Source organism: Nomascus leucogenys, chromosome 13 (assembly GCF_006542625.1).
Source record: "Nomascus leucogenys isolate Asia chromosome 13, Asia_NLE_v1, whole genome shotgun sequence".
Lineage (NCBI taxonomy): Eukaryota > Metazoa > Chordata > Mammalia > Primates > Hylobatidae > Nomascus > Nomascus leucogenys.
Window position 1 is genome coordinate 107246593 of NC_044393.1, and position 13102 is coordinate 107259694.

Below are 13102 nucleotides of genomic sequence, written 5' to 3' on the forward strand. Positions count from 1 at the left end.
TCCAGGAGCCAGGGGGGGATGGGGAGTGACTGCCTAATGTATGGAAGGCTTCCTTTTGGGACAATAGGAAGTTCGGGAACTAGATAATGGTGATAGTTACACAACACTGTGAAGGTGCTTAGTGCCAAGGAATTGTGTACCTTAAGATGGCTCAAATGGTAAATTTTGTGTTATGGGTATTTTACCACAAATTTTGAAAATCCACCCTCCCCCTCAAATTTTTAAACAATTATGGCCAGCTGAAACAATTTGGATTCTTGCATAAAAAAGAAAAATAATTTTTGTCCAAAAGGATGTTAAAGGAAATTTTTATTTCATTTGTTAGAGAAACATAAAGAACAGACTAAGAAATATATTTTACAAAAAGTGAAAATTTTCAATTAAGCCAAACTATTGCCCACAGAGTACAAGCCCTTTCTAACATTATTAAAGATCCTGGGCCGGGCGTGGTGGCTCATGCCTGTAATCCTGGCACTTTGGGAGGCTGAGGCACGTGGATCACCTGAGGTCAGGAGTTCAAGACCAGCCTGACTAACATGGTGAAACCCTGTCTCTACTAAAAATACAAAAATTAGCCAGGCTTGGTGGTGGGTGCCTGTAATCCCAGCTGCTCAAGAGGCTGAGGCAGGAGAATCGCTTGAACCCAGGAGGCAGAGGTTGAGATTGAACCCAGGTGCTTGAACCCAGGAGCCGAGATTGTGCCATTGAGCTCCAGCCTGGGCAACACGAGCAAAACTTTGTCTCAAACAAAACAAAAAAATTATAAAGGATCCTTTAATTTAAAACTTGAAAAGTTGCAAGTATTTTTCTTTGGTTTTTGATGAGTTGTGTGGTTAAGAGAAACTCACTGGACAATTAATATTTTGAATTCTTTAATTTCAGAAGAATTCCAAATTTATAAACAAACGTCTATTGATGGCCTAAAAATTAGAAATCTATGGTGTAAATATTTTTTCATAGTTTCCATTTGTCAAAGAATTCGGTTATATATGAAAACACTAGTTTCTATTATGACAGACACTGCTCCAGCTATGGCAGGTCAAAAATCTGAATTTATTGCAATTCATTTGGAATTTAAAACAAGTGACAGATGTTTCCATTATTGCTTCTTTCCACTGTATAATACTATTGAAAGTATTTGTGTTCCATTTTATGAAGCAGACTCTAGAAAAACCATCAAGAATGTAGTTGGTAAAATCTTTTAGTATTTATGTGCAAATGCTTTGAATCGCTGAGCGTTTACACAACAGCTGAAAGAAACAAGACAATGAACTTAATGATCTAGTGTTCTTTGCCAATGCTTGGGTGAGTCATGGAAGAATTTTACAATATTCACTGTATTGGTAACTCCAAGTCAAGATTTTTCTCAAACAATAAGTGCTTTCCAAATACTCAATTATCACAAGCAAAATGACAATATAATTTATGTTTTCTGCTGTCCTGTTGATTTTGAAACCCTGAAGAAAGGAGAGCTCATTTGTGACATAGCTAGTTATGAAAAATTATGTGGAAATAAAAACTTTTCATAATATAAATCATAACTAATGATTTAATATTTTTCTAACATGAATAAATATGCAGAATATTTTAATTACAATCAAGAGAACCATTTAAGCTGGCAGAAAAATACCATATAAATTTGAGAAACACTTTTTCTAATTAATGGATTTAGAGTTGTTTGCCAATTTATGCATTGCCCCTTGGAATCTGACATTAGTTATACTGAGCTGATACAAGGGTAAGCTTATTTAACTTGAGAAGACATAATTTGCAAACAAAGGTGCTTTTGCTTCAAAGTTAAATCAACTCTTTCTAAAAATGGTGACCTAGTTTTGTTAATGTGGATATGAATAGTAAAGGGAAATGACTCCTGGTACTCAAGTGACTTGCTGGAGAACTTTTATGTATGTTTGGACAGCTAGGTATGTTTGAACAACTTTTTCAACTGTAAATTTTAAAAACTCTAAAGGCAGATCAAGTATTTCCAATACAAATCAGTGACCAAATTGAACTACACTGTGTGAGCTGCAAATTGGATTAAGACTTACTCTGAACACAAGAACATAAATAGCTCATTAATATTCTATTGATTTACATACTGAAGTAATATTTTGGATCTGACTTTAATAAAATGTATTATTAAAGTTAATTTCACTGGTTTCTTTTTATTTTTAAAAGAAAATGTTAAAATGAGGCTACTAGAACGCTTACAATTATGCTAGTGGCTTGCCTTATGTTTCTGTTGGACACTGCCGATCTCGACAGCTATTGGATCGTGCTTTTTCAGCTCTCTCTTTGGGCTGGCAAGTCTCAAACTCCTCCACAGCCAGCGTGCACTCAGCTCAGCCCTTCCCGATGTCCTGCACAGCTCCAGGGGCTTTCTCTAGTTCTTCCACAAACCTCTGCTGGGTCCACTTGTTCAAGGCATGGAGGACCCTTCTCTCCCACTGAAAAGATTCCTCATTCTTAGCCTTCAGTCTCTTAAACCTTATTTTTATTTTTTCTATCAACATGCCACCCCCATTCCTGCACCCTCCATGGACTCTGAGCATCCTGTTCCTCTGCCAAGCACGCACTCCCATAAAACTTTCTCTCTTGGAATTCTCTTCTTCCAGCAAGACCCTCATCAAATGTCAACATGAACCTTTCTTGGGGCTTAACTTTATGTGACATCTTGCTTTTCTAAAAAATGTTCAGAACATTTTGTTTATAACTCTCTTAGAACACTTAAATTCTGCTTCAGAGAAGACTTAATTGGAACACACCCTAAAGAGGACCTGCACTTATGGCGTGAAGGAGAATCCCTCAGGAAAGGATCAGGGTGACCCTGAAAAGCAGCCCGAGGGCTTTGGGGAGCAGCCACAGCCGTGGGGACCAAAGGGCCGGACTCTGGGGAGAAGGCGAGGGCACTGTGGGGAGCGCCTGGGTGGGTGCTTCCGTGGGTGCTTCCACAGGGCCTCCGTGGGTGTCTGCTGCTTTTGCTCTCTGGGCACAGAGGGTGTTCAGAAGGACAAGCCCAGAGCCAGGGCCAGAGCGAGGGCAGCCTCACCTGCCAGAGCAGAAACGGGAGATAAAGGCTGTTGGGTGACCCTCAGGGAGCAACGACTCTGCAGGAAAGGAAATAGAGGCTGCATCCAAATCCTTTTGGTCTCTGAGATGGCTGTGTGTTGGGTGAAAGGCTGAGAAATAAAGCAGAAAGCAGTGGCCAAGGGCGAGTACTTGGGGGAAATGCCTGCAGCCTCATGGGTACTGGGTGGCAAGTGCCAGGATTCAGGGCCTGAGGGTGGCGGGGTTCCCAGGCCTTCATGGGGGAGTCCCGAATAGCTGTGGCCCACAGTAACAACAAACCAGAGAGCACCTGGCTGCTTGAAGCCTGAAACGCAGCCCCAAACCCAGCCCCAAACCCACGTGGCCCCGACGGCCCAGGCTGGTCTGCCCTTGTTACCAAGAAAAATTCAAATCCTCTGCAGTACGATAATCATCTGAAGCCTCTGCAATTTAAGTATTTGTAATTTCAGTAATAATTACTAGGTATGCCAGAAACAGGACTAAGTAATCAAAAGCCAAGTTAAAAAGAAAAAACACTGGCCGGGCACGGTGGCTCACGCATGTAATCCTAGCACTTTGGGAGGTGGAAGTGGGTGGATCACTTGAGATCAGGAGCTCGAGACCAGCCTGGCCAACATGGTGAAACCCCGTCTCCACTAAAAATACAAAAATTAGCTGGGCATGGTGGTGCACGCCTGTAATCCCAGCTACTTGGGAGATTGAGGCAGGAGGATCGCTTGAACCTGGGAGACAGAGGTTGCAGTAAGTGGAGATCACGCCACTGCACTCCAGCCTGGGTGACAGAGACATACTCCATCTCAAAAAACAAAAAAACAAAAAAACAAAAACAAAAACAACAACAAAAAAACAGACAATAGAGATTCAGATGCTAGTGTTTTAAAACATGGACTATAAAATAAATATATTTAAGAAAACAGAGATGGAGAATTTTATTAGATAATAAAATTAAGACAAACAGAAAATTTAAAACTTAAAAAACCTTGAAATTAAGAGTTAAATAGAGGGGACTAACATTAATTTAACACAGCAGATGCGAGTACTATGAATTGGATCAGTAGTATGCCCAGATTAAAGTAGAAACCAAAAATATGAAAAATATAGGAAAAAATAGTAATATAATACATGGGAAATAGAGTTTTAGGAGGAGAGGAGAATTAGGAAGGAGCAGTATTGGAGAGATGCTAGCCACAAAGTTTTTTGAAACTGATAAAAGACAAATTAAAGAAACTCTACAAACCCCAAGAAGGAGAAATATGAAGAAAACCACCTTAAGTCCTATGAGAGTGTAACTGGTAAAAACCGAAAAAAGTCTTCAAAGCTTTCAGAGAAAAAAAGACACACTGCCTCAAAGGAACAATGGTGCACTGGCAGCTGACTTTTCAGAAGAGGCCACGACATACATCTTTAATATGGTGAGAGAAAATAACTGCCAACAGAATTCAATCCTCCCCAAAATAGCCTCAAAAATGAAGGCAAAATTAAAATGATTTCAAGCAACCAAAACTCCTAAGGATTCACTATTGGTGGGACTGTGTTGAGAGAAACACTACAGGGAAATCTTCCTGCAGTAGGAAAATGATCCCAGATGGAAATATGAAATGCAGGAGAATGAAGAGCACCAGAAAGAAATGTTGAGGGAATGCTAAGTAAATGCGACTTTTAACACAACAACAATAGTATTTATATATGGAATTAAAATACATGACAAAAACAAAAAACACATGAGAGGTAAAATGGAGCTAAAATGTTGTAAAATTCTTGAATTGACTGGAAAGTGGTAAAAGTAGTAACTGGAGGTTAACTCATGAGGAAAGGATGCCTATTGTGAATCTGGGGTGACAACTAGAAGAATAATAACAATCCAAAAGAGGAGAAAACCGGAAGAATAAAAATACTTGATCAATTCAAAAGAAACAAGAATATGTGCAAAACCAACAAAGAACAGTTGAGACAATTAGAAAGCAAAGAAATGAAAGGTGGATTAGAGCTCAGAGTTGTCATAAGTAGACCGTGCGTATGAAAATGCTGCATTTAAAAATAAAGATTGGAGACAAAAAGCAAATTCCAATTAAATGGAGCTTATAAAATACCTACATTTACTATAAAACACAGGGAAGTAGAAAATAAAAGCACAGAAAACCGTATACCTTGAAAATACAAAATAAACCTAATAAAATTATCTTAAATATCAGACAAAGCAGATTTTTAAGGTAGGGGACATTACTACACATTGACAGTTTAAACTGATATACTCCTAATGACAAAGCCTTAAAATATAGATGGTAAACAGTGAAAGAAGCCCACAATTATAGTTGGAGATTTTAATACATGTCTTTCAGTACTGTAGAAAAATATACGTCTTTCAGTTCTGGTAGAAAAAGCAGTTAAATCAACCAGTAAAGATTTGGAATAATTAAATAACATTGAAAAACGATGTGAATGACCTATATAGCATTTAACCAAGAACTGCATAATTTACATTACTTTCAAATGAAAATGAAACTTTTACCAAAACAGATGGCATGCCAGATCATAAAGCAAGTCTCAACAAACTTCAGAGGACTGAAAGTTGGTTCTTGGAAAACATTGATAAAATTGATAACATTTTATTCAGTAAGACTCATCAAGATAAAAAGAAAACACAAATTGACAATACCAGGACTGAAGGAGCAGAGATCTGTATAGATCTCACATACATTAAAAATGTAACGGAACATTGAAAACATTGATGAAATGGACAGAGTCCTTGAAAAGTACAACTTAGCAGAACTAACATACAAAGAAACAGAGTCTGAATAGTCCTATATCTGGTTTAGAAATTTTGAACAGCCAAATAAAACCTGCTCACAAAAAAACTCTCTGCCCTGTTGGCTCTTCTGGTGACGACTTCCAAACATTTAAAGAAGATATAACATCTTATCTAACCTAAACTACTCCAAAAAATAGAAAAGAGAAAACACTTTTGGGCCAACACCAAACCTTACCAGATTGACTCATGGGAAAGGAAAACAATCGATCAATTTCATGAATGTAGATGCAAAAATCCTCAACAAAATATTAGCAAGCTGAGTTCAGCTATATATTAAAAACATAATATATCAAAACCACATAGGGTTAATTTAGGAATGAGAGGTGGATTTAACATTAGAAAATCTATCCATGGGCCAGGCGCGGTGGCTCACGCTTGTAATCCCAGCACTGTGGGAGGCCGAGGCGGGCGGATCACGAGGTCAGGAGATCAAGACCACGGTGAAACCCTGTCTCTACTGAAAATACAAAAAATTAGCCGGGTGTGGTGGCGGGCGCCTGTAGTCCCAGCTACTTGGAGAGGCTGAGGCAGGAGAATGGCGTGAACCCAGGAGGCGGAGCTTGCAGTGAGCCGAGATTGCGCCACTGCACTCCAGCCTGGGCAACAGAGCGAGACTCCGTCTCAAAAAAAAAAAAAAAAAAAAAAAAGAAAATCTATCCATGTAATATTTCAAATTAGATGAACAAATGATAAAAACCGTATGTATGTACATAAAAATCATGATAAAATTCAAAAGCCATTCATGACTAAAAACTCTCATAAAACTGGGAATTGAGAGGAACTTAATTTGGTAAAAGGTATCTTCAAAATATCTACAGCAAACATCATGCTTATAGTGAAGTATGGAAAGCTTTCACTCTGAGTTCAGAAATAAGAAACTGTTGTTTGCTATCACCACTTCTATTCAACATTGTACTTCACAAACAGCATGAATTACACACAGAAAAATCCAAGTGAATTTATGGAATAATTAAAGAATCCATAAATGAATTTAGTGAGGTTGCTGAAGCAAGAGGTTTTTTTTTTTTTTTTTTCCCCTTATAAGACAGGGTCTCACTCTGTCACCCGGGCTGGTCTCAAACTCTTGGGCTCAAGCGATCCTCCTGCCTTGACGTAAAGTGCTGGGATTATAGGCATAAGCCACTGTACCTGGCCTTTGAAGCAACATTAATATACTAAAATAAATTCTTTTTCAAGTAACAATTAGAAATGGAATTTAACAAAATATTTATAATAGCATAAACAAATATCTAGGAATGACTATTAAATTATGTATAAGACTTCCACTCAGAAAATCATAAAACACTGAGAGAAATTAAAGAAAACCAAAACAAATGGAAGGATCTACTATGATTACAGGTTGGATGATTCATAATTAGAACGATGTCCTGTCTATCCAAGCTGATCTATAGATACAATGCAATACCAAATGAAATTGCAATAGAATTTTTGTTTTTTTGTTTTTTTTGAGAGAAATGGTCTTGCTCTGTTGCCCAGGCTGGAGTGCAGTGCTGTGATCACAGCTCACTGCAGCCTCGACCTGGGCTCAAGTGATCCTTCCACCCCAGCCCCTTAAGTAGCTGGGACTGCAGGCATGTGCCACCACGGCCAGCTAATTTTAAATTTTGTTGTAGAGACTGTAGAGATGGGGTCTCCCTATGTTGCCCTGGCTTGTCTTGAACTCCCGAGCAGAAGCAATCATCCTGTCTTGGCCTCCCAAAAGTGCTGGGATCACAGGCGTGAGCCACTGCATCCAGCCTGATTTTTTAAAATGGCAATTGACATTAAAAGTTTATTTTTAAGACTTGATTTTTAAAATTCACATGTAAGTACAAATGGCCAAGCTCTTCCTAATTAAAAAATAAAAAAGGGTTAATGGACTTGGACTCCTAGGAATAAAGACTTATTAAAGGCAGGGTAATTATAATAAACGGAAACAGTACAGTGGCAGGCCAAAGGAGCAGAACCGGGACTCGAGGCCCCCACACATGCCACTGCCTGCCCTGTGAAGAGAAGCATTGCAGGCCACAGAAGCTCCTTCCTGTACCCATTCCTGGACAATGGGATACACATGCTGAAAGCCCTGAAGAAACTTTACCCTGCTTCACACCATAGCAGAAATAAATCACAGGTGGATTATGGACAGAAACATGAAAAGTTAAAATAATAACATCTCTAGATGATAAAAAAAAGAATATGGCAAAGATTTCTTAAGAGGACTCCAGAAACAATGACATAAAGAAACAAATGGCAAATGAGCTTCATTAAAGTTAAGAGCTTCTGTTTATCCAAAGACCATGAAGAGAGCTTAAACCCAGTCACAGAGCTAGAGACAAAATCCGTAATACTCGTATGTAATGAAAGGCTCTAGGACTCCTAAACATTGACTTAAATAGAGGAAGAGACCAAATAGAAAAATAAGCAAACTCATTTTAAAATGGCACTCCAAAAAAAGCAAGATTTTGAAATGTATGATCTCATTTTCCACGAGGGAAATCAGGGAAATGTAAATTAAAACACCATTCTATGTTATTACAGACCCACAAGAATGGCTGAAGGCTTAAAAATAGACAAAACCGAATGGAGGCAGGGTGTGGTGCGAATGGAAGCCTCCTGCACTGCGGGCGGGTGTGTACACTGGTAACCACTTTGGACATTACTTGGCAGCATTCTTTTATATAAATTTATTTATTTTTAATGGACACACGGTAACTGTACATATTTATGGGGTATACTTTGATGCTTTGATACATATCTATGTGGTATGATGATCCCATCAGGGTATTAGTGTATCTACTGGCAGTGTTTAGGAAGACTAACTCTATGTATAACCTATGACCAGTAAATATAAAACAAATGTAAATATAAATGTGTGTACATATACACACACACCTAAAGTAACATGGGCATCTGTGCATGAGATGATGACTAAGAATATAACAGCAGCATTATTTGTTATGCCTCAAACTGAGTAACCTATATGTCCATGAACAGTTGATTGGATAAATACATTATTCTTTTTTAGTGGAATACTACACAGCAAGAAAATAAAACATGGTAACTACATGCAACAACATGGATGAACCTCCTTGCAAAATGCTGAGTGAAAGAACCCAGAGACCAGGAGTTCCTTTTGCATGATTCCAAGGTAACGTTTTCAAAAAGAGAAAAGTTGTCTCTGGTGCCAGAACTCTGAATAACAACTGCTTTTCAGGAGAGAGGTGGGGTAGACACAGGGTGGCTGCAGGGTCCCTGGCATCAAGTGGGAGGTGGGGTGGACACAGTGTGGCTGCAGGGTCCCTGGTGAGAGTCCTATCCCACAACTCGATCTGGTGCTGTGTTCACTTGGTAAACATGCATTCTGAACGTATACTGCATTAGCAAACGTTTATTTTAGCATATGTAACACTGCCACAGAGCCTTAGTAAGCGAAGAATTGTAAATATGCTCTGAAGTTTCTTGGTGTCTTGGGAGCAATTCCAAAGCTGTGTGGCCACTGCGCCAGGCTCACGCACCAGTGCCGCTCCCTCTGGCTTCTCCTCAACGTCCCTTCCTCAGAAGGCAAATGTCCCCCACCGGTGCCATTTTGCTCCCACTGATTCTCTCATTGGCTGCGTTCATCTCTCCAAATCACCTTTTTCCCTCTCATTTTTTCTCCTTCCCTCTCTCTCCCACCCCATGTGTTTCTGTGGAGTGCGGTTGGCACTCACAGCCATCGCTCAGAGATGAGCACACTTTTGGTCCAGTTAGCAAGCCATCCAAATACATGTTTGCTGGGTTTCTCAGTGATATTCTTCATTACTCACTGCTCGTTTTAAATTTTCACTTCCATGTATGGATCTGCCAATGGGTGATGGAGGTAGCAGAAAGTGTGGCTTCTGGAAAGGGGGACGGGAATATGCTCATTAGCAATGGTGGGAAAGGATTTTGGAGGCCACATCCATCTGACAGTGATGGAGGTGCAGGCTGCAGTGATGAGAGCCTGGGTTGAAATCGGGGCTCTGCATGCACCAGCTCAGCAACCCTGCAATGTCCAGCGACCTTCCTGGGGCTGCACTCTCCACCTGGAGAAACTGGGTAAGTGGCAGTACTTACCTGATGATGTTAACATCTGTAAAGTACTTGACACGGTGCATGTTAGCAGTTACAGCTGTCCCTCGGTATCCACAGGGGATTGGGTCCAATCCCCCTCCCCCAATCTTGCCCCCCTTACCCCATGCCAAAATCCATGAATGTGCAAGTCCCACATTCAGGACCTGCGGATATATGAAGCTGGTCCTCTGTATCTGCAGGCTTCTCATCCTGAGAATAGGCCGTATTTCTGATCTGTGGTATCCATCGATACAGGGGGCTGACCGTATTGAAAAAACATTCTCAGAGAAGTGGACCATGCAGTTCAAACCTGTGTTGTTTGAGGAGCAACCGTGCTGTGGACCCTGCTGGACTGGCATGGACTGGAGCCGTCTCTGTCAGTCCCTGGGTCACAGGGGCAGCTGTCACCATAGGATGACTGCCCCACAAAGCTGGTCCTGTATTTGTTGTGAGCGTCAATGCTGCACTTTGGGACGTGTTCTAAGAAGTAAGTAGCTCCATTTCCCGTGTATAAAATAAGAACATGGCTACTGAAGGCTTTCTTGGCTTATAGGGCTATTTTGGAGAAGAAATGTTCAATGCCCGCAAAGCATTCTGCTTCCTGGGTATAATTACTGAGACAATGGAGCATGTTATTTTTATAATTCGGACTTTAGAATTGACAGACTCTCACAGCTCTCAGGAAATGGCACTGGACCCTGCTTCTGACAGAAGGATGTGGGATGAGCCCTAAGCCTAGAGCTGCACACCAGCTCTGGACGCTATGTGGTCACCAGCAGAATGACATCCAACGCAGACATGCACTTTTTTCAGCTTAGAAGTGCCACAGGCAGGTGACGAACGATGCCCACAGATGGAGGAGTGTGTTCTGTGCCCTAAAGGATCAGTGTTCATAGGCGGGATAATTCCTGATGCTCTTGGGTTGTCTAATTAAATATGTCATGCTGTACATATGTGAAGGAAACGGATGTGTGTAAAAAATAGGGATTGTTCAATATAGGAAAATAAGATAAAATTTTCAGATTCAATTACCCTGGGTCAGCTTACCTCCTTAAAGTTTTCCTCTTTCTCTTTAGCAACTTAAAAATTTAAACATATATAGTAAAATAGTAAACATATATAGTAAAATATTATACTCCATAAAATATAGAGTATAATAGAATATTAATATTGTACCAGCTTTTAAAAATAACTAGAATATGATAGGCCTTCCTCACACTTTTCAGAGTGCAGCCCTGCATTAAAGGTAGACTTATTCTGAGAATTACCAACCATAGTTGAGATGCGTGAACAATAAAAAGCATAGCTCAATTACATTTGCTGGGTTTCTTAGCTGGATTCTCAACCACTCCTAACTTGTTTATTTTACACTTCCAAGTATGGATCTTCTAATGGACTATTGTTAGGGTCTAGAAATATTCTATTTGTTTTATCATTGATTTTATCTGACATACTGGCAAACATTTGGATTACATTTTAGCAAAGAGAAATAAAATATGTAGTGATTGATACACAGAATAAGCTGAATAGCCTCCATTTTATTTCATGCTAATGATACGTAAGACAGATTTAATCCTAATTCACCAATGAGCTGTTCCTATAGAGAAACTGCTGTTCTGGGACCAAAACCTCTACCCCCAACCCAAATCAAACAATGATTTGATTGGTCAAATCATCTGTACTATGTCATCATTAGTTACCAAGAGACCCACTAAAGATGCAGGTGTGCAGGGGCCATCTCACCTCACTGCCAGGGAAGAGTGGGCAGCATTTAATAAGCCCTCATCACAACCTCACGTGCCATGCTAAGCCCTTCACATCTACCGACACATCAAGTTCTCACAACAGCCCTCTGAAAGGGGCTTCTTAGTCTCCACACGTTACAGAAGCAGACAAGTTAAGTACTTTGTCCAAGGTCACACAGCTGCTAAGAGACTGAACCAGGATTTGAACCCACAGTCTGACTCCACCTTCATGCTCTTAAACACATCGTAGCATCTCTCTAATAGAGCACCTACAGCCAAAACACAGGAGCTTCTGGATGGCAAGGGTGAGATCATATTTCTTCTGTATTTTCCATGCATTTGCATAATGGCTAAGTATTTAATAAATGATAGCTGAGCTGAGTTCCTATCCAAGGTCAGCATTATCTCTTTACATAATAAATACAGAGTATTTAAATAAAAATGTAAATGTTAACATCATATTTCATGGCAGCATTCTCCAAGGGAGTCTTATTGGCTTAGCACACAGAGGGCTCCAGGCTGGGTGGCGCCTAGAAGGCCTAAATGGAAACTTTGCTTGTCTTGTATTCTTTGCAGAATTACTAATTTCTGCTCCTTACCTGAAGAGGCACAGAATTATGCTTCCTGTTGCAAGAGACATCAGAGAGACACTGTAGCCCAGGGTATAAATGGCCTTCACCAGAATATAAAACGTGATCTATAAAGAAAGAAAACGGATCTGTAAGCTGAGGGTGACCAGCAGCACCAGACAACAGGAATGGTTCCAAGATCCAGCCCAGTGCTCTGGCCATGAAGGACTCTTGCCTGCCTGGAAGGCATGAGACAGTCTTGCTTTATAATTCCACCTCCATTTTGAACCAAAAAATGACACCCACCACTCGGAACCTCCACTTTTTTCTTATAATTCATCATGAATGATTTTGCATGGTTCCTGTAAAGCACCTCTGTCTGGAGGGAATATGAACCGCCACCATCAGGGAAAGCAAAGGAAGGAAGTGCTGAGCTTAAATTCAGAAAGAGAGCTAGTCTGTCCCTGAGGCAGCACATCCAGCTTTCTGACACTCCTGGATGAGCTCAGGTGGACACACAAGTCTGAGTATGTTAAACACTATGACCTACAGGCTCAGGGTGAGGTGTTCCAGACAGAGGTAGTTGCCTAAGCCAGAGCTAGCTGCTGAGCTGCAGTATCTTGGGAATTTTATTTCCTTAACATTTCTTGGTTTAGCAAGGTTCATGGCTTGATACTTTTAATCTCCACGAAATCATCAGGTACAGGAGGGATTCATGATCATCATGGTGGCAGAATCACTGGGAGTTCTACGACAACAGGGAATCCTACACAAAAAGAACTGGGTCCTCTAGAAGGAAAACCAGTGCTGGTAGTGAA

General features: G+C 40.3%; 1 protein-coding gene across 3 annotated transcripts in view; it reads right to left on the reverse strand.

The window, feature by feature from the left end:
- VIPR2 (vasoactive intestinal peptide receptor 2) overlaps window positions 1–13102 on the reverse strand; it is a 113512-nt gene that overhangs the window by 16501 nt on the left and 83909 nt on the right. For 2 of the 3 annotated variants that reach the window (XR_004032971.1, XM_030825696.1), the window contains exon 5: window positions 12315–12412. The exons of the other annotated variant lie outside the window; for it this stretch is intronic. Coding sequence is in view for 1 of the 2 variants with exons in the window: in XM_030825696.1 (XP_030681556.1) it covers window positions 12315–12412 (98 nt within the window). In the remaining variant the exon portion in view is untranslated. The remainder of the gene's footprint in view (window positions 1–12314; window positions 12413–13102) is intronic. 3 annotated transcript variants of the gene reach the window in all.